Here is a 21821-nt window from a genome sequence, read left to right on the forward strand (position 1 = left end):
AGAGACTTTCGATATCTTATTTAAGTAAATAGTTTGGTATCAAAAATGCGAATTAAGTCATGATTAAGTACATGCCAAAGGTAGATGTTAGATGTGCTATCAGCTTAACATACATTTAAGTTAGTAAGACTTACCTACTAATGGCTCCAAAGGCTGATCAGAACAAATACTGGTATGCCGAGACCTGTCAAAGGGCGGTTGAGAATCTCCATCAGAGGCCACGTACGTGACCAGTCTACAAAGAGCCGAAGCGGAGTCCCAACACGTATACATATTCACCATGTTGTTTGACGCTGTGAGGTCCACTTGTGGCTGGTCGTTTGACTGCACGAAATACAACGAAATGTTTTGGAGGTAGAACTTTAACGCAACCATAAACGTATATGGTTAACTTGGTCCTAATATTATTGTATATTATTGTAAATTGAACAATTGAAAAGAGCAACCGCCGAGTTTCTTGCTGGTTCTTCTCGGTAGGAACAGCATTCCGAACTAGTGGTAAATTATTTGACGATTCAAAAGCACTTGTAAAAGTTTATTTGAATAAAAATCTATTCTATTCTATTCTATTCTATTCTAAATACATTTATAACATATATCAAAAATTGCGGAACTGGTTCATTTGAACCTGCATCTCTCTGAGAATCGCTAATAAAATAGTTTTGGGCACTATAATGAAGAATTTAAGTAAGCGTACTGGTACAAAACACATATGAGTTGGCAATTATTTAATTACTAGCTGATGTCCGCGACTTCGTCCGCGTGGATTTACGTTTTTCAAAATCCCACGGGAATCTTTGATTTTCCTGGATAAAAAGTCTTAGTCCAGGGTATAATTTTACTCCATTCCAAATTTCAGCCAAATCTGTCCAGTAGTTTTGCGTGATTGAGTAACAAACATCCAAACATCCTCACTTTCACATTTATAACATTAATTAGGATTATCATTAATTATATTATGGCAATGCTTTGTAGATTTATGATTAGACACTGCATTATTCTCCTGCTATCAAATATAGATACGCAAAGTACCTGAAAAAATTATTCATTTGACACAAAGCTGAACATATCAAAATAGAGCCTCAATAGCTCAACGGTTAAAGAGCGGACTGAAATCCGAAAGGCTGGCGGTTCAAACTGTACCCTTTGCACTATTGAGGTATCTATTCCTAGCACAAGCTTTAGTTTAGTTGTAGGGGAATGGGGAATATTAATCAATACTATAGATCGTTTCAACGAATAGTTCCTATGGCGTTCATTTCATTCATTCGTGCAAAACTAATGCAAATAAACAAAATCTGCGTCTTCTCATGCCAATATGGTGCCAATGATTTAGACAGACAGGGGAGCCAACATAACGCCATAGGAACTATTCGTTGAAACGATATTTAACATGGCTAATATTCTTTAAAAAAAAATACTCACACTAGTATTTTTGTCCTCCATCCGCAAAGATAGTTCAAACAATCCAACATCAAGAACACAGACATAGTCTTTACTTATATCCGGGTATTTGTCATCGTCCTGCGGTACCGGCATATTTGCTTTGGCTCCAATTAAGTATGACAGGAACAAGGTACATTCTTGTGCTAAGAATCGTAGGTACGATGTGTTCGTCTCTGGTATCAGATTGCTTGACACGCTGAAGTTTCCCAGAGTTAATACTGTTCGTATTGGCAGGTATAATGGCCTGAGGAACATTATTGTATGGTTCATAAAAGTATGGATTGTAGAAGGAAATTCAAATCATATCTAGAGATATACAAAACTGCAAGGGTTGTAATATTTAACTTGAAAATATAATAGATTCTCAGATAGCTCTTTGACGATTCTACATAGCTTGTACAGGCTTGTTTGAAGAAAAATAGTTAATGCGGCAGTTTGCTAAAATTTTACAACTTTCATAAAATTGCCAATGGTGCTAATTTGGGTGATCACAAATCCAAAAAAGACTTTTGCGCGGAATATAAATATGTATAGTTTTAGTCCTGTCTATCTCTTAAGTGTTTGGGTCACTGAATTAGTGTCTTATTGTTAAGGGCCAGCTCAAATAGACGCAGTGCAGTGGAAGTCGAGTATTTCTGATTAACACCTAAACTCAGCTTTGAGTGTATTGAAATTGGTTAAAATTGGTATACTGAAAACAAATACAGAGAACACACAAATACACTTCTATACTTTTTTATTTATTTATTCAGAATCAAGTAAGCCCTTGACTGCCACCTCACCTGGTGGTAAGGAGCTCTTATACAGTAAATAACGCTTAGTTTGAGTTGATATCAAGAAGACGCCGCGCGTCGGCTCCGCCGGTATGCCTTACACCTTAGTCAAAATCACGAAGACTGAATGAACTTAGTCTATTACCTGTAATCGACAGCGCAGTCCCATACATGCACATGTAATTCAGAGAGCACAGTAGAAGGCGAGTAGCCAGGTACAGGATAGTCCAGAACATCTAACACATCCATCAACTGACTGAGCCAAGCTATTCCTTTGTCACCTCTATGTCTGAGTGTCGCTTGCTCTATGCCAAGAGCTATGCAGATCGTCTGCAAGAAATCTTTTAATTTTACAATGGCTGAGTATTTCTACCTTTATCTCGCCTCTATCCTAATTCCTACCCTATCAAAAAAATTATAGGTGTAGTGCATATTTAATAAAAAGCTAAAAAACTCGTTGCGTTACAACTTACGAGGCAGCGGTGTCGGATTTGATATCTATAGTATAGATAGCCTTTCAATTTTTTAAGCTCGGATTTTCACAATGTTTGTCAAAGATCTTAATGCCAGGTTTCAACATCAGGCCAATAAAAACAGGCCTAATTGAAATAATTAAATAGCCTTTTGGTGGGAAAATTTAGCAACACCTAAAGACTATAGTGATTGAGTTGATTCAAATTTCATATAGGTAGCTCGATTATGGGTGGTTGTTGTTAGTAAGAGTTGGACGGTAGCAGAGTTTTGCTAAGCAATTCAGCTAGTTAGTAACTTTGCCTAGCTCACAAAGTCGATGTACATTTAGTTTGTGCAACAATTTTTTAAAGTGGCATTAAATGAGACGATTTGAATCCCGTCATTACTATAGTCAATTGAAATTTTGGTCTAGAATTCTAGATGGTGGTAAAATTGCTAGCCAACTTTGATTCTCGCGCATTGGCTTACCTTTAAATTAGGCGTTTCAACGTCGGGTTCCGTTTTCAGAGCCATAGTAAACATGTCTTTGGTCTGCAACCGTTCTTTTATAGCGACCCCTTTGTTTGAGGGATAGATTGTACTCTTCAGGTGGCATGGCAATGATGTACCATACAATCTAAGTGGGGGTTTGTCTGATGGTATTGTTAGGAGCGCTGAAAAAAAAACCGCAAACGATAGATCACGTAGAATTATCCTAGGATTTAAGCCCATAGGCAGTCAACAAATTGACAGTTAATTAAAATTAATCAATAGATATATATATATGATTTTAATAATCCATATGCAATGAGGAGGAAATAAACTATGGTAAACTTTGACAAAAAATTGAAATCCTGAATTTTATCTGCATTATTTCGAAAAGAACGCTATGCCTTTATTCAAAAGCACTTTTAAGGCCCACGATTTTATTCTTCTAACCCAGTATAATGGTAAAAATAATATTTTGTGAGTTTTGTCTAACGACTTCAAACTTCAGTTTAAAATTACTATAAGCATAACATAGACAACTACAGAGAAAGCTATAAATATACTCATCTATACAGTATACATACTTCTGATTAGCAAATTCCGGCAATAAACAGTAACTTATAAGGAGTAAGAACATGAGCCAAATATGACAAAAATACTTACGTTCATGGTACAGGGTCGTTTTGCTTCCACTCAAACACAGTTGAGCGGTTTTTGCTCGTCCGTTTAGTCCGCTCACTTGGCACATCGACAGTTTATACGCTTCTAGAACTAGTTCCCCCATTTGTCCAGGTACTACACGTTTGTTGCTGTCCTGAAAAACGTCCTCTTTAAAAAAAATTCGATTGCTTTAATTTTTTTAATTATCTGTGGTAAAATCTCGACCTCTAAAGACCTCGATATAAGAACATTTTCAGCAGGCGACAGCATACAAATAGTAATTTATATGTAACTAGAGGATGCCCGCGACTTCGTCCGCGTGAATTTAGGTTTTTAAAGATCCCGTGGGAACTGTTTGATTTTCCGGGATAAAAAGTTACCTATGTCAATTACAGGGACGGAAGCTACCTCGGTACCAAATTTCATACAAACCGATTAAGCGGATGGGTCTTTAGGAATCCCGTGGGAACTCTTTGATATTCCGGGATAAAAAGTAGCCTATGTCTGTCCCCGGTATATAAGCTGACCCTGTATCAAATTTCGTCAGAATCGGTTAAACTGTTGGGCCGTGAAAAGGTATCAGACAGACAGACACACTTTCGCATTTATAATATTAGTATGGATTTTGCTTGAGAGAAACTTGTATGATAGCAAATTTTTCCAATAGAATACTACTACTTTTGCTACAGAAACAGTGTTTTTAGATATAAGCAAAAAAAACCACTCACCCTTACTGGAGCATAAATAGTCAAGAGGCCTTTACCGACTTTGAGTGTCAGACAGAAGTTGTGCGTCTCGCTCTCTTTGTTTTCCGGAAGCGGTTTAGTGTTGCCAATACCTTTCTTTAGTTTATTGTCATAGGTAGAGTAGTAAAGGTTTTCTTCTTCAGATGATGAGCTTTCGGAATCAGAATCTACAAGAGAGAGTGTTTCTAAAGCTGATGAAGAGATTTGTGCAAAGTTGTTTGACGTAAAGACAGTGTTTTTGCTGAAACTGGGAGATTTCATACTTTTGGGGGTCACTTTAAATTTTTGTTTTGGAGGACTAAAATTTTAATCCAAGGCGAATTTCTCTAAATACAAAGAAAAAATATACGATATGAGATTACACGTCCTCTCTATGATAAGTTAACTTATAACTGAAATAAAACGCTCGCTTAATAAGGGAGCTTGTATGGAATTCACAGATGTGACGTTAAATCTTCTATACTTTTTTAGTTAAATCGATAATTTGAAATAGTTAGCAAACTTATAACTGATAAGTCAAATGGGCGGTATTAACGTATGTCTTGGTTAAGAAACCTGCCAAGTGCGAGTCAGACTCGCGCACCGAGGATTCCGTACTCGGGTATTTTTTCCAACATTTTGCACGATAAATCAGAAACTGTTATGCATAACAATAAATAAAAATCTATTTTAGAATGCACAGGTAAAGCCCTTTCATACGATACCCCACTTGTTATCTTAAAAATGAACGTTTATATGAGCGAATTTGTGCGTAAATTTGTCTGTCCAAGCTCTATCGTGCACATGTGAAATAAGAGATACCTATGTATACGAAGTGTGCATGCATATTATATAGTACGTATATTTAAGTATGTGTATGTATGTGTGTGTGTGAGTGTGTGTATGTGTATTTGTGTGTATGTTCTTAGAAAAATTAGTTAGCTAGTTACCATATCCCATGCCTTTGCAGAGACCGAAGGCAGGGTAGATGGGTGCACACATGTGTGGGCTGATATCGAATGGCTCTATCACTTGTGGTTCCCATAGCAGCAAATCGGAGTTAATACGGTTGTAGATGATCTCGTATAGCTGTTTTGATCTGTATGGTAAAAAATAATGTAAATGTAATCTTATTTCACAAGTTTTAATACACAATATTTTGAGCAATTAGTATGTGGTACTAACAAAATTAATGGAACTGTGACACTATTAAGTAACAAAACTGCAGCAGCATTAGTAATTTTGAGCATCTCATATGAATTAGGTTTGAATTTCAAAATTTCTTTACTTTATTTTTTAAATTCAAGATTTTATGTTTGATCGGCAAATTTTTTTAGAGCTACAACACTTACGACCGTATTCACAATCATTACTATGAGGCCTCACAGTGCGCTCGAACGCATAGTGTAGGTTCCACCAATCAGATCATTGTAAATTGACGTGATACAGTAATCTGATTGGTGGAACCAACACTGTGCGATCGAGCGCACTATGAGACCTCATAGTAACGTTTGTGAATACGGGTGACAGTTTTTTAAAACAAGATAGAAATTGCTATATCCCATGCCTTTATAAATTGGGTTTACTTACTCGAGTTGTAGGCTTAGAATAGGCAGGTTGAAATCGAGATGAATAGCTGAATGTTCTATGGAACTGTTCGTGAACTCCGCCATTTCTTCATCTGTTCCCGGTATTATTATATCTTCTTCTTGACCTTTAAGCAAATTTATACGGTATTGAAAAAAAAAATGGCTACAAATCATAAACTCAATGTCAGATGTCGGGAATTAAAATCTAGATTTTAGGACTAATTTGGACTTGAAGGCAAGAAAACATTTTGCTGTTGTTCAATATTCAATACCCACTCACCATCCATTCTGACTGGTAGTTATAGACAATATTAGTGTTTACGAATAAATACTTCTTTTTTGTCAAATCCAAGCAGCCACCATCATGTGTTTCAATCTTTACTTAAGAGCGTGGTGCCGGTATTACAGGTATTCCTATAGGTTTGCAAATATAAATACCCTCGTAGCTTTAGTTTTAAGTTACGTAATTAATTATCACCACTATATCGTACAAAAACAATTTCGACCATCAAAAGGAGTACAATTGTATACCTGCTTTGATTTGACTTTGACTTTGACTAAATACTTGATGGAAATAGTTTACTTACCTTGCTGATTATTTTCATGCTTGCTAATACTTTGGTGTGCCATCTTTTTCCCGCTAAAAGGACTGGGCAGGTTGCTGCGAAGATTGTTCATGATGTACATTGATGTTGTCATTGGATTCATCGATTTGGGTTCGAAACTTACGTCATCGTGCAACGAATCAAACGGACCTTTGGTAGAGTCTCGGGGTTGGAATGTTATTGAAATCCTGTGGAGTAGAAATATTGATATTTTCACTTGAATTTCTAGGGAAAGTGCATGATTTTAAAACGAAATGGCTAGTGTTAAATGGACCTTATTTATGTCGATATAGCCATAAAGCTGATTAGACTTTTGATATAAAAAACCAACAAATTTTGAGGCAAAATTGCAAGTACATAGCTAGAAACTTCCTAAGAGAAAAAGTTTAGAAACATTTGTATCGTTAAGTTTAACTTACATGGGTAAAGGTGTGGTGACATTGCCTCTCAGGACGTTGCCTTCAAACGATGTGTCGTCCATACTTGACTGTGCGATGTGTGTAGCCGCTAGGTACTCGTTTTCCTGCATTTGTGTTACGACTAGTTACATTTTTTTTTGCGTCGGGACTATGATTGTCATTTTTATTGCAATTAAAATTTATTGCAATAATCCACACTAATCCATACTAATATTATAAATGCGAAAGTGTGTGTCTATCTGTCTGTCTGCTACCTTATCACAGCCCAACAGTGTAACTGATTCTGACAGAATTTGGAACAAGGTTAGCTTATATCCCGGGGACGGACATAGGCTACTTTTTATCCCGGAAAATCAAAGAGTTCCCGCGGGATTCCTAAGGATCCATCCACTTAACCGATTTGTATGAAATTTGGTATCTAAGTAGCTTGCGTCTCTGTAATCGAAATAGGCAACTTTTTAACCGACTTCGAAAAAAGGAGGAGGTTCGCAATTCGACGGAATCTTTTTTTTACATCCAGTAGTTTACAAGTAGTACAAGTATACATTCACACAAACTTTCACCTATATAATACTAGTGTGAAGTGTGATCATCAGCAGCGTAGACACATCCCCTTTACTGTAGTCTCACTTTTACCTGAAACCAACGACAACTAACTTACGTGGTAATATAGGTCCAGCGTAGTAGCCTTGAGCGTGACGGTGGTAGGCAAAGGCCGGACACTTTGAACCTGCTGCATGGCCACTGTGGCGTTGTGGCACTTGATCACGAGGTAGTCCGGCCTCACTCGTCGGACCTCGTGGTTGATGCCCGGACGCAGGTCTGCGATTGGGAACCTGTGGGCGATAAGGTTTTTGTCTTCAAAATTCCATCTTTAAGGAATTGGGTCAGGACAAACGTTGCTGTTCCAATATAGAAGCTTGAACACGTATTCCAAAGCAGCGGTAAAGAGCTTTGGAGAGATTATGTCTACCTGTCGCACTTCCCGCTGCAATCCGCTGTTTGATTTTTATCAATCGGATAATCACGCGTTAATATGCGACTTTCTATGAAATACTGGCATGTGACGTCACAATGATTTAACGTGCTTTTTTAGTTTAATCGATAATTTAAAAATGGTTATACTTAAAACTAACAAAGAACTAGAGGAAGAAATAGAGGTATTTAGTAATCATTGAGAAATAAAATTTATTTATGACTTATGCAAATACCGTATTGGATTGGTTGGTCTCGTAGTCTGGTCCTGTATACGGACTGACATGGTTCAGCACTTCGATACATTGAAACGAAGAGTGTAATTGACATAGCTCAACAGTTTGCAACCAAATTACCAAATTTTTAGACTAATAAGTCTTAAGACCTAAATAAAACTTAACATCTAAGCAATAGCTTGGGTGTTCATTTTTTTTCAAGTTCAAGTGTTGTTTATAATAAACTGAAATTGTTGGTATTATAAATTATTTTTCTACATTTCGTAATAAGAAACAGATGTGTATAATATGTGTACAAACCAGGCCACTTGAGTTGAAACATTTTGTTAGTGGCCTGTCAGATACCTAGTATGATAAATCTATGAGTTTTAACTAATTTACCTGAGTATAACATTGAGGTTGGGGCACTGCAAAGACCAGTTGATTTGGTTTTGCGGCGACGTCGGCGGTGCGGGCGTGTTAGCGGGCTTCACTCCTCCAAAGAACGTGGCTGACATGCGCTCTATTAACGTAAGGTCCACGTCTATGTAGAATGGCGTGCATTTCAGCCTGTTTTAAAATAATTTCCATTAAATAAGCTGAGAGATGTTGTGAAAACGAAGCTTTTTTGCGCGTTGTATGCGAAATCTCGTACTCTAAGGTTGAAATCTTTAGAGCGCACTTTGACTTTGCTTCGACTTAAGTTTCAGTTAAAACGAGACAGATTTATACCAGCGGTATAACGTTGTCTCGTTTTAAGTGTCTTTAGAGCGCACTTTGACTTTGCTTCGACTTAAGTTTCAGTTAAAACAAGACAGATTCATACCAGCGGTATAATGCTGTCTCGTTTTAACAGTGTCTTAAGTCTGAGCAAAGTCAAGGTAGCTCTATAGATCTCACTGATCTCAGCCTAAGTCCATAAGTAAGTTTTTTCTTCTTACCTTAAAATAATATGTGGCATGGCTTTTAAATAAAAGTTTTTCTTTCTTTACTCTGTGTCGCTAACTCATATTGGCAACAATTGGCGCTGTCAAGCCAACGAGGTGTATTTTATCGCGTTCGTTTCGCTTTTTGTGAATTAGGTTCCCAAACGTTCGCTTAGAAGCTTCGCTATAAATATATTTTGAAGCGAAGTTTTTTAACCCCCGACCCAAAAAGAGGGGTATTGTAAATTTGACGTATGTATCTGTCTGTGGCATCGTAGCTCCTTAACTAATAAACCGATTTTAATTTAGTTTTTTTTTTTTTTTGGTTGAAAGGTGGCTTGATCGAGTGTTCATAGCTATAATCCAAGAAAATCGGTTCAGCCGTTTGAAAGTTATCAACTCTTTTCTAGTTACTGTATGTAACCTTTACTTGTGGGGGGTGTTATAAATTTTTAATTTACACTTGTATATGATGATTGATGATGGTAAATGGAATAATTGATTTTTACTCACTTTTATGGTTTAAATTAATAACTAAAGGTTGTTCAAAATTTATATTAAACTAAAATAATAATACAATAAGTAGAACTCACACAATATCTGTAGTGGGATGTACTAATTTCTTTTCTCCAGACATTCGCATGTACTTTGAAGTCTGTTTGAAATTAAGTCTTAAATTTGATTTTGGAGGCACGCTGGCGTTTTCTTCATCTTCTAAAAATAAAAATAATAACTACTAAGCTTTAATTCTTTCTAATTAAAACTACAGTTTGACAATCGCAATCAACTCTGATCGGCCGACGCTCTCCCGCTATTGGCTAATAAGAATTGTGGCAGCAAATTCAGCCAATCACAACAATTGGAAATTGTAGCTATGATTGATGCAGCTTTCCTGAAATTGACCAGCAGTAGACATGTTAGAAAAACTACTGAAATAAAAAAAAATAGTTAATAGATACTAATGTGATACCTTTTTTCTCAAAGCGTATCAAGTCAAAGCTCTGGGGCTTTATTTCATCTGGGTCTTCCTGGTAGTACAAGGTTTCCCGGACTAGAAGAGTTTTTATAGCGGCTTCACACATAGTTTGACTGCCGTGTGACGTCACTTTTTCACTGCCATCTAGGCTTATTTCCGAAGTTAGTAATCTGGGGAAAAAATTAAATAATTCTTCCAAAAAGCTTCTACATAAAGAAAATTTTAAATGAATCAGGCCAAAATAAAACAAAATCCGTAACCTCTTCTTGGGAAACGAATACTTACACCATACCTTATCGTTAATAGAATTAAAATGTTGATCAACATCATTGCTAACTTACCTCAAATGATTTCTTTCTGTAGCTTTCTCTATAATCTCATTAGTTCCCCTCAAATCCCTTTTGTCTTCCAATTTGCTAAATATTTCTATGTGGTTGAAAAATTCTGTGGATACCTGCTGCATTTTGTTCACAGACGATGGTGATATGCAGTCGGTTGCCATTGGTGTAGATATTAAAATATCCTGAAAGAATTTTTTTTAACTTTTTTTATTCAGATACGGAAGGTCGTCAAAAGAAAATTTTCTTGGTGTCTCACTTTGGTTCCCGTAAAATAGCAACCAACAGGTTTCTTGCTGGTTCTTTTCGGTAGGAAAGATATTGGGAACCAGTGGTAGGCTAAAAAATCTTTATTTTCATTTGTTCTGAAAATTATTGGTTTTACAAACTTAAAACACATTGTACTAAATAGGTTAGCGTTTTTATAAACCGCACTTAAAGTTTTTGTAGTGTAATACAGTTATTTATTTTTTGATTGTTTTTATGTACCTAGTTATTATTATATCATTCGAGTTATTATAATGTAAGAAAAAAATTTTAAAAACCAACACAGTAAAGAAGTTATAGAGAAATTTGTCTAACCTTGTGAAGTAGAACACACGAAAATGAAGCAACGCGTAGGCTTATGTGCGATACTTCAGCTGTAGGGTCTCCGTCGATGTGTGGAACTACGAAATAATTTATACAATAAAATTATTAGACTCTATTTTATGTACACAAACTCTATTCAAATTTTTCAAGAACTTCTATACCTTAAGGCGCATTAAACAGGTCTAACCGCGAAATTCAAACTTAATTTGGTTTTTCGCAATTTGTAAACTAATACGACAAAGTAGGCTTCTTAGTAGGGTCATCTTCACAGGTTTACATAAAAATCTTTACTTGAAAGTGTTCAGTTTAAGAAATTAGTCAAAGTAAGGAGTTTAACCTGAGTTACTAGTCGATATTATGACTAATTTCTTAACCTGGATCCTTTCAAGTAAAGATTTTTATATAAACCTGTGGAGATGATACTGCCATTGGCTCAATTAAAATTCCATAAGCCTACTTTTTCGTATTATAGTAGTTTACAAATTGCGAAAGACCAAATTTAAAAGGTTGCCTGGTAGAGATTGCTGTAAGCGATAAGGCCGCCTTTGCACACAATTGTTTTTTCTGTTTTCTTCTTTCTGTGTTGTGTTCCTTTACATGTGTTTTTGTGTGCAATAAAGTCTTTCTATCTATCTATTTAATTTGAATTTCGCGGGCAGACCCGTGTAGTTAGTCTTAATGCTGTCCAAATTATAAGCACCATACAATTATTAAACTCACCTTTCTTATTTCTCTTAATCCTCGGCTGCGCTGTGGGTATATTCATACTGGATGTAATGCTAGTGTTCATAGAGCTTACAGATGAGCTAAAACTGTCCGCCATCTGATTGCTTTGTGACGTCATAGGCAGAAACTTGTCGTTTTCTACGTCACTGTCCTCTGCAACAAGTGCTTGAGATTATCACACTATAATATTATAAAGGCGTAATTTTGTGTGTATGTATGTGTGTATGCTTGTTACTACTTCACATAAAAAGTACTGGACGGATTTGGATGTTTGGAATGGAGATAGATTATTTCCTGGATTAACATATTTTTACCCCTGAAAATCAATGAGTTCCCACGGGATTTACATAAACCTATATCCACGCGAACGAAGTCGCAGGCATCAGCTAGTTACATATAAGATTGGTTCGCTAAGCAAATTATAGTATGTACTATGGACTTCATCCGCGTGGATTTAAGTAAGTATTTTCAAAACTCCCGTAAGATCTTTTTTATTTTCCGGGATATAAAGTCTATGCCCATCTCCGGAATAAGCCAAACTCTGTACCAAACTTCATCAAAATCGGTTAAGCGGAGGGTCCGTGAAAAAGTTACAGATAAACAGACAGACATACTTTCATTTTATGATATTAGTATGGATAAGTTCTTATCACTTACCAAAGCTAGGCCCAGACCAGCCGTATTTCGCAGCAGGCTTGGATTGTTGTTTCTCCAGATTGCCAAGTAGCTGTGCTTCAATAAGCTGAAAGTCTGCCTGTTTCATTGGCTTGCATTGCATGTTAGGTCCACTTGGTCTTACTGGTATATTGCTGGAACAGCGATAAAATGTAGTAGATATGCTATCAAATATTGTGAGTTTCTGTTCCACACAGACTCTAAATTAAACTAAATTGACAAACTTTTTAGTGGTATTCTTTTCCACCGGAAGTATTGTGAAAGGGAAACAGTACATTAAGGTGAATTAATATTTAGTCGGATCCCTGGGATATGTAACAGATTAATTAATTATTTTAATAAAATCTTATTGAGTAAAAATATTTTAAACAATTTAAAATTTAAATAAGTTTGAAGCGTGTACCTCTTATTTTTTATTATATTTTTCTGTCTGTTTATTCGAACTTGTCTTTTCGATGTTAATGTGATATTAACAGGCAGGAAGAGAACTTGGCAAGAAGTGATAAAAGCAAGCCACTTTTAAACTAAGAGTCTTAGTCCAAATGGAAAGAAAAATCAATTTGTTTTGATCATTGATATGTCAAATGACATATTTTTATTTGGCTTCTAAATACATACCTAGTATCTTCTAAATGCGGTTGATTCAATGCATCAACAATTTCCAGCAGTGTATGCAACTGCCTTGGTGTAATGAACAGCAAAAATGAGCCCAACAATATACTGATTTCAACCTTTGGTCCTTCAACTTCTTCCGAATGTTTCAATTTCAAAGCCAACTCCTGTTGGCCGGTCAACTTTGCAAACAATATAGGATCTGGCTGACTCACTTTTTCATCTGGCGTTGCTTCTCTGACACTTTCACTTTGTACTCTTTCCTCAATAATTTCTTTTATAGGATCCGAATCTAACGTTGATATAACACTTCTAGTTTCGTAAAAAACATCTGATAAAGTACTCTGATAGTTTGAGTCGGGTGTTTCAACTGATATCTCAGATTTTTCAGCTTGGGATGAAGCTTGTGATTTCTCCATTATTAAACTAGGTGCCATAGTGCGTAATTTTGAAGGGAACTCGTCAATGTACAGTGTTACACCATTGAATTTAATTTTTTTGTTTGTGTAAGTGGCTACTATGTATGTTTTTGTTTTTTCTGGGTCAGTCGTGTCTGGTAGGGGTTCGGAACCAGCTTCGTCGAAGTAATCAATGCTGAAAGTGTCATTGTAATATTAATAGTTCAAGTAGTTTCAGTATTGAACAAATCGTTTATTTTACAATCATTTATTTTATTTATTTTATTTATTAGTAGAGATTCTTGCAATGCTAACAGCTAATGCCAAACCATATTAAAAGTCACGACTTACATAACTACTAACGAATTTGTTGTATATGAATTTTGATCTAGTACACAAAAGTTATCATATTAAGGCTGGCACATTGATTAGTATCATTTGAGCTACTAATTAATCGCTGGAGCAACCAAACTTAAGTGATAGTTAAGTGATAGTTGTATTGGCGATCAACCCAACTCAAGTGTACGAGCTATCAGGTAACAGGAAAGTAGGATATTAACTATCATTAGCTGGTAGATCAAAAATTCATTCAAACACAAATATATTGTTCGTTTAAGCGCTTTTTTAGACGCGGTTTCTAGTTGCAATGCAAAATCGATTACGACTAAGTTTTTTCGCATTAAGGAAATAGTGAGTCATTGCTGTCCGCTGGCCGAGCCACGCCTCTGACCAAACTTTTTGTTTTAAAATATAAATTGCTTAGCTTTTAACTCCATTCCGAATACACCTTTACCCTGTAGTTGCAATGCTATCTTAGTGTTTTCTTAACGCGAACGAACTATAATTGCTCCGGCCATAGCAACAATTACATACATTATGTAGTTTATACATACTTTTTAATATGAATTTCCAAGGCGATACCTCTGTCTCCATTTTTAGGAACGTGTTCTATTCTTATTTTCGTATTGACGAATTTCACTTTAACTCTGCTCAGAACTGAAAAATAAATCATAGTTTTTTTTTTATGTAATACGCCACGAAAGTTGAAAATTTTGATGTAATTTTAAAGCTGTAATTATTTTACTTTCCTTTTTTTGATATTTAGCGATTCTCAAGCAATAGTCACAACAGTCGACTTTGCATGACAATTTTGTAGTTTTGTATGGGGATGCCATATTACAACTCTTGGACGAGAATCCCTAGGAAATTGTTTTTAATTGGCGGACACGTTTGGGCTACGAGACGGTGAACAAAACTCATTCCCAACCATAACTCAGATTAATCAAATAAATTGACTGTGGAACAGTTTCAACTTCTGGGACATAGCGTTATTATTCTACTTGATGATGCCCGCAACTTCTTTCATGTACATTTAGGTTTTATATCTAGTCTGTCTATGGGATTTTTTTATCCCTACACCAAACTATCGTCAAAATCCGTTAAACCGATGGGACATGAAAAGGTAACACTGCAAACAATGTTAAGTGTTAACCTTCATGACGGGAAATGCTAACAATCAATACAACTATTTAAATTCAAGAAACAAATTCCGCTCAGTTGAAGCAGCTAGCTCATTCATAATGTATGACAGGTATGACTCACTTGAGTCAATAGCATGTGCGAACATTTCAATGCCTTCTACAGGGTTAGACTCCTGGGGACCAGCTTCTTCCTGGAGACATTCTGCGGCCAGCTGCATGGATGATGACATAGATGACCACATGGATTCCAGCATTGATGATACTGAAAATTTAAAATGACTACTACTAAATTCAGTATTTGACTATTATGTTACAACTAGATTAAGGGTGTTAATAGATTGTGGACATTGTTTGATTTTTCAGGATAACAAGTGTAAATTATAAATTTATAACACCCCCGACAAGTGAAGGTATAACTAGAAAAGAGCTGATAACTTTCAAACAGCTGAACCGATTTTCTTGGATTATAACTAAGAACACTCTCGATCAAACCACTTTTCAAACAAAAAAACTAAATTAAAATCGGTTCATTAGGTTAGGAGTTACGATGCCAGAGACAGATACACAGATACACATGTCAAACTTATATAACCCCCCCCCCCCCCCCACTCCTCCAACATTTATGACACATCATTTGTATTCAATAAGTTTACATTTTTTTTGTAACTTAAAATTTAATCTATCCTGTTTAATGTGAAATAAAACTATATTATACTTATTGTATTTAGTTTTTTACCTGGTTCAGCTCGGACTTTGGGTTGCACGGTGAGGGATAGGCCATTGATCTCCACAATGGAATCATCTTTGAGTATAGTTGACCATGGAACTGTCACTGTAATTTCTCTCATGTGCCCATCCACTATTTCGATGGGCCAATTCTGATTGTCACCAAGTTCATTGAGTGCCTTCAATTAAAATTCAAATAATTAACTATGTGCCTAGTAAAAATTGAACTTAATTTATTATTTTCTTATTTATTTATTCTGGCCCAAACAGTCAACACAACACTTCTAAATATATAAAAAATACAGACACCAGTAAAGCAGCCAAAAAAAAGTAAATGAATTATATGAACTAAAAGGAACATTATCTATGGATTAATATAATTTAAATGATTACAGAAAAACCCTTTTATTGCAGCTATAGTGTACATTTTCTTCTGTTAAAGTAACAATGTATGGGCTTAAAGTTAAGGAAACTCACAAAGTTAAGTATATTCTTTATATTTTTTCCTTTTGAAAAAGTTTATCATAGAGTTAACACTGTAGCTGCTATATAAGGATGAATCATGTTTGTAAAAGACCACTTTTCATTAAAAAAAATTGCAAAGTTATTTACTGTATACTAGCTGCTTATAATAAATAGCCTAGCTGATCTGCGTTGCTCAGGGGAAATTTGATATACCTATAAATAAATAATAAATAGCCTATGTTACTGCTGGAAAGTAGCTTCAAATGGTGAAAGAATTATTAAATCGGTTTTATATTTTCAGAGTTTATTGCTTAACACAAATTATAATATTAGTTTAGGTTTGCTTATTAATGATAGTGATCTTTTACCATCTAATTACTAAAACAAAACAAAAACACATATGTGAATTAATCTGTGGTTTATTGGCAGAGATTTTACATATATTATGATAGCATAGAAGATTGATTTTTAAGTATTAAGATACTTGTAGAATGAGATGCTTTCAATGTCTGAGAGCAAAAAAAAAATTGTAGCAATTGTATACATAAATATCTACAAATGCTTAACAGAAGTCATTTCAGTATATTCACCGCTAGTTATTTTCTCAGCTGGTTTTAAGTATTAAATGTGGCATACATTTTATACTAAAACCAGCTGTTTTCTTGTTTTTTAGTTTTCTTTGTGTAAGTGAAAAAAATCATGTTAAGTAGTTATGTTGGAATTGTATTAACCTTGTAAGTAATGAGGTTTTTCATCATAACAAAATTAATCAGAAAACGAAGTTTGATAGTTTCCTTTGTTACACCAATAGGAAACACGTGCTACGATGTATAAATTCAAGCGCACTTTTTATTGGCAACAATGTCTTGTTTTAATATAGGACTACGGCGTATATTGACCTTTTGTCGCTGATAAGTTATGGTCCAATTTATAATGTATAAAAAATGATTACCTCGCAGTCAAGGCTAACATCTGAAACGGTACCAGTCCCATTGTAAAGATCGACACTCAGCTGGGCTAAAGTGAGCTTTTCTTCAAGGAAATTCCCCAAGTAGCGTTGGAGTAAATATCTGCAGGCTCTCTTCTTGATGCTTTCGGACCATGGCAGATACCACAACATCTTCAAAACTTTGCGATCATCACACTTTAAATTTTTTACTTTTGTGCGTAATGACTATTGTCTATTGTGATTGTGATTTGCGTGTAATTGACTTTAGCACGTAAATAAACATTGCGTTCCTATTCACGTATGATCTGACAGACACAGCTGACAGATGTGTGATATGTCAAAAGTTGACACTTGATTTTTAATGAAGAAACGGCTCTGGGCACTATAGGTCGATAGGGTTGGGGTTGACAATTAGAGCCCTGGTGGGTAACATTGGTATACCTGCAGTAGTATTTAGCATGCCAATCAGATAAGACTTACACTAGCGGCACGCTATGATGGCCGGTTTGACACATTACAATAGTGATGTGGAATGTCAATTTATTCTCGAACAAAAAACAATTAAGTTTTGTTTTTGTACCTGATTAAATAGGTTTAATAAAACAAAAATGTATATGTTTATTTAATTGATTTGAACGAACTGAATATTTGAACGAAAATGAATATACATACTTTATATGCACACAAGAAACATATGAATACAAAAGATACCAAAAAAGGTGCCACAAAAGGCCATAATTAATCAGATTCGTCCATACTACTATTTTCACTGTCGTCACTGCTATCATCACATACATTAATAATTATATGTTCGTTTTCTATAATATTATCTATTTTCACATCTCTTTCATAATCTTCCCTTATTAATTTAACAGTTCTATTCACAACCTTTTCCCAGTCTCCTTTAGTCACATGTTCACAAGCTTCTTCTAATAATTTTAGCATTTTTTTTGTGGTAAATGGGGGTTCTGTATTGTGTCTTGCAGCATATCCCTTAATTTGAGCCCACACCAACTCAATCACATTATACTCACAATGGTAAGGCGGTAACCGTATAACTCTGTGCCCATGTTCTAATGCTATTTCGTCAATGACGTATCGGATCTTGGTTGGTTTGTTTTCTTTTAAAAGACGTACTAATTCCGCTTTTAACATATTCATGTTTGCATCTACGCCATTTTTACGAAGCCATGCGACGATATCAGCTTTCTTTTGGGATTGGGCAGGTGGCTTGTCAATTTGCATCGAGTGGTATGGGGCGTTGTCCATAATTATAATAGATGGTTCAGGGAGGCTACACAACATTGAGGTAAACCATTCAGTAAACTTTTCTCCATTCATGTCTTCATGATAGTCTCCAGTGGTTTTTGACGCAAAAGCCATGAGAGAACCTTCGACAAACCCGTTGATGGTTCCGGCGTGACAAATTATAAGTCGCGATCCTTTTCCTACAGGAACTTTGGAAGCAGATGCTGCTGTGTCATCGTTCCAAGAACGGCCTACAGTATGGTTAGCATTAAGCCATGTTTCATCCAAGAACACAACATTTTGCCAATTTTTGATTTCTTTCACTTGCCGTAAAAAAGTATACCTTGCCATCGCTATATCAAATCTTTCCATCAATATTTTGCGTTTGTTACATTTTTTGTATCGAAATCCAATGGTCTTCAAAATCTTCGTTAAAGAACTTTCCCCACCGAAGAATAATCCAGCTTCCTTCAGTGAATGCACCAACTTTTTTCTTGTTGGATACTCCTTCTGTAAATAGTAGCCGTAAACATGTCTTCGGATAGCATCGGCATCAAAGCTATCGATGCCTACGACTGGTTTTGCTCGTTTTCTCTTTTTTGGTGTGTGAAGTTTATTTTCTTCTGTGCCAGTCTCGCCATATTTTTTTTTAGTTATCCGTCTAACAGTTCGTTGTCCAATATTAAGCGCATCAGCTACGCGTTCAACCACTGACGTTATAGGTAAAATTGGCCCTCCATTTTGAGCTTCACGATCGAAATAGTTACGAAGGCGTATTACGAACTCACGTGTCTGACTATTTAGAACAGTTCTCTGCGTACGTTCGGTCATATCGACGAAATCCACAACAAAGGGCTTGAACAGAGTCCAAATTAACGAGCAAGGGTCAACAGTAATGCAGTATCAATATTTGAAATCCAAAGCCAGGTCAAAACTATATCACAATCGCATTGCACTGACAGTTTATACTTTTCGAAGCAACGTCAATTCGAAACTGCTTTGTTTTGCATTGAGCATTGACGCGAGTTTGCCGGAGGTAGTAGTTGTGCTAGCCAGCGATCCTATGTGACGATCGTATTAGATTCCATTTTTAAAAATTTATTGATATTTTTTTGCGATTTCAGAGGTTTGTCCACATAGTGAAAATTGTTCATATTCACAAGTACATTCACCCCTTAAATGGTGCAAACTGATTTTTCTACACTTGTATACATTTAAGAAATCAATTTAATAAATAAATTTTGAGTCCTAAACCTAAAACTACATTCGATAAAATTTATGAATCTCTGCGCATCACTATCGTCAATAAAGTAATACAATTATTTCCTTCAAAGTCGTTATCAATTAATACGGAACTTCATGAGCGGACAAACGTCAAACCGGCCATCATAGCGTGCCGCTAGTTTAGTTATTTGGATTAATCTTCATCTTCATTTTCTTCTGCAGGTATGACGGATAAATTAAGGTTCTCATCATTAACTACCAAATCTGTGTCAAAAGCTTGGTTGCAGGTATAAATCTTAAGAGAATAAAATATAGCAGCCATGTTCGTTGAAAAAAATATAGTAGCTGAAAATTCAGGAAAGCCAACGCCACGCTTCGAAGTGCCAACACAATCTGTGTTGTTTATTACTAGTTTAATTTCCACACTCGATACAGCTAACTCATCTGTAAAACACACAATACTTTAGTATGCATAACATGCCGACCAAAAGACAGGCAGGTGCTATTGCACATGATCATTGTGATTGGGCTAGCTTTATTTTGGTAAAACCTAAGTACACCTATGTATGCGCAAAACCAAAAATGTATTAACTACACTCACTTATTTCGCTTTTGTAATAAATATCCAATATTCTGTTCATTCGAGCGGTAGGCCACGCTTTGTTTTCGGAAAACAGGAGAGTTTCTATAAAAAAAAAAGATATTATTAAATCTCGACTCTATAAAAGGCAAAATTCTAATAATAACCTACGTAAATATTTGTAACTTCTAATAAAATTTATTATAGAACTGAAAGAAGACAAAGTTGTCGCAAGAGAAGAATTCCGTCGCTGCATATCTGAATAGGTATTATACCTAAGTACCTACTAATAATAAAATATGTAGCTGTACCTACATAATTCGGCATTTGCAGTAGGTACGGCTGTTTTCAGTTTTCCCAGGCAATTTTTTATTTATTAATTAATTAATTATCTAATGAAGGTAGTTTTTTTAAAATCGATATTTGGCTCATTCGATGTCAACGATCCGTTGTTAGGAGGTCAACATAAGTGAACTTGGATCCTTGGATAAATACGGGTGTTTTTAAGGTTTTTAGTTCAGTCTAGTGATTATATTTTATTTTTGGTTCAGTCTCCCTCTGAGATTCGGTAAGATTATTGCATATAAGTTTTGGTGTTTAGATCGTGAACCGGATAATTCGATGTTATGATATAGCAATCACGCTGATTACATGATTTATTTTACCATCTCTCGGATAACCTCTACGCGTTGAACCTGTGTTCTTCGCGTAGTGTAAGTAGTTAAGTATTTACAGTGCTCCTACTTTGGATAAGGAAAAAATTATATCTACTTACCCTGACAAGTTCCTAATCTAAATGAAATCTTATAATATGAAACTCCTATTGCTTCGATAGATCTTTGAAATATAACTTCATTAGAATCCTGAATGAAACTGCACAAACACAACATTAAATAATTACTGAATTTCATATTATTACTTTATTATAATATGCGTTGATCTAGAAATCACTGCAAGAAATGCCGCAAGACAACAGAATAGCCTGTACTTTATGTAACAGCTGCATAGTATGCTTTGACAATACAATGTTGTTGATGTTAGTTAATTCTAAACTCCTGCGAGACCTACCGGCTAGGCTACATCACACTATAATATTATAAAGGAGAAAGTTTGTATGTGTGTGTGTGTGTGTGTGTGTGTATGTTTGTTACTCTTTCACGCAAAAACTACTGGACGGATTGGGCTGAAATTTAGAATGGAGATAGATTATACTCTGGATTAGCACATAGGCTATTTTTTATCCCGGAAAATCAAAGAGTTCCCACGGGATTTTTAAAAACTACATCCACGCGAACGAAGTCGCGGGCATCAGCTAGATCTGTAGAGTGAGTGGTTTGGTTTTGCCCATCAAAATACTGATAGTAAGTACCTAATTAGATCCCTTACACGTTCCTTAATCTAAGCTGAGACCGACCCGAATACTTTACCTTTAATTTTTAAATTTAGGCAAAATTGATATCTGAATTGAATGAATTCATTCATTTTATTTATTTATTTTATTTGCAACAGTAATTTTACTCATTTAGTACAAAGATCCGCGAAAGAAATAGTTGTCCT

General features: G+C 35.5%; 2 protein-coding genes across 3 annotated transcripts in view; both read right to left on the bottom strand.

Annotated features, from left to right (window-relative positions):
• The window catches only part of LOC123875217 (autophagy-related protein 2 homolog A), a 28070-nt gene extending 10554 nt beyond the window's left edge, over window positions 1-17516 (bottom strand). Inside the window, exons 1-23 of the mRNA XM_045920930.1 lie at window positions 17216-17516; window positions 15809-15977; window positions 15194-15334; window positions 14485-14587; window positions 13200-13787; window positions 12564-12715; window positions 11901-12059; window positions 11172-11257; window positions 10593-10774; window positions 10246-10421; window positions 9869-9989; window positions 8752-8919; window positions 7821-7995; window positions 7160-7263; window positions 6723-6928; window positions 6137-6260; window positions 5497-5645; window positions 4550-4734; window positions 3825-3975; window positions 3162-3346; window positions 2365-2549; window positions 1426-1690; window positions 135-324 (exon numbers count right to left, since the gene is read on the bottom strand). Coding sequence (XP_045776886.1) covers window positions 135-324; window positions 1426-1690; window positions 2365-2549; window positions 3162-3346; window positions 3825-3975; window positions 4550-4734; window positions 5497-5645; window positions 6137-6260; window positions 6723-6928; window positions 7160-7263; window positions 7821-7995; window positions 8752-8919; window positions 9869-9989; window positions 10246-10421; window positions 10593-10774; window positions 11172-11257; window positions 11901-12059; window positions 12564-12715; window positions 13200-13787; window positions 14485-14587; window positions 15194-15334; window positions 15809-15977; window positions 17216-17383 — 4132 coding nt within the window. The 5' untranslated portion in view covers window positions 17384-17516. The remainder of the gene's footprint in view (window positions 1-134; window positions 325-1425; window positions 1691-2364; window positions 2550-3161; window positions 3347-3824; window positions 3976-4549; window positions 4735-5496; window positions 5646-6136; window positions 6261-6722; window positions 6929-7159; window positions 7264-7820; window positions 7996-8751; window positions 8920-9868; window positions 9990-10245; window positions 10422-10592; window positions 10775-11171; window positions 11258-11900; window positions 12060-12563; window positions 12716-13199; window positions 13788-14484; window positions 14588-15193; window positions 15335-15808; window positions 15978-17215) is intronic.
• Window positions 17517-19871: 2355 nt separating this feature from the next.
• Window positions 19872-21786, bottom strand: LOC123874841. Of its 2 annotated transcripts, none has more exons than XM_045920363.1 (3): window positions 21692-21786; window positions 20286-20369; window positions 19872-20128 (listed from the first exon to the last, which is right to left on the bottom strand). In XM_045920363.1, exons 1-3 carry the CDS (start codon window positions 21744-21746, stop codon window positions 19878-19880), a joined length of 390 nt encoding a protein of 129 aa, XP_045776319.1. In that variant the 5' UTR covers window positions 21747-21786; the 3' UTR covers window positions 19872-19877. The 2 variants fall into 2 exon arrangements, with proteins under 2 accessions (XP_045776319.1, XP_045776318.1); XM_045920362.1 differs by lacking the exon at window positions 21692-21786 and adding an exon at window positions 21040-21225.
• Window positions 21787-21821: the final 35 nt, after the last annotated feature.

The sequence above is a fragment of the Maniola jurtina genome, chromosome 19, assembly GCF_905333055.1.
Source record: "Maniola jurtina chromosome 19, ilManJurt1.1, whole genome shotgun sequence".
Classification (NCBI taxonomy): domain Eukaryota; kingdom Metazoa; phylum Arthropoda; class Insecta; order Lepidoptera; family Nymphalidae; genus Maniola; species Maniola jurtina.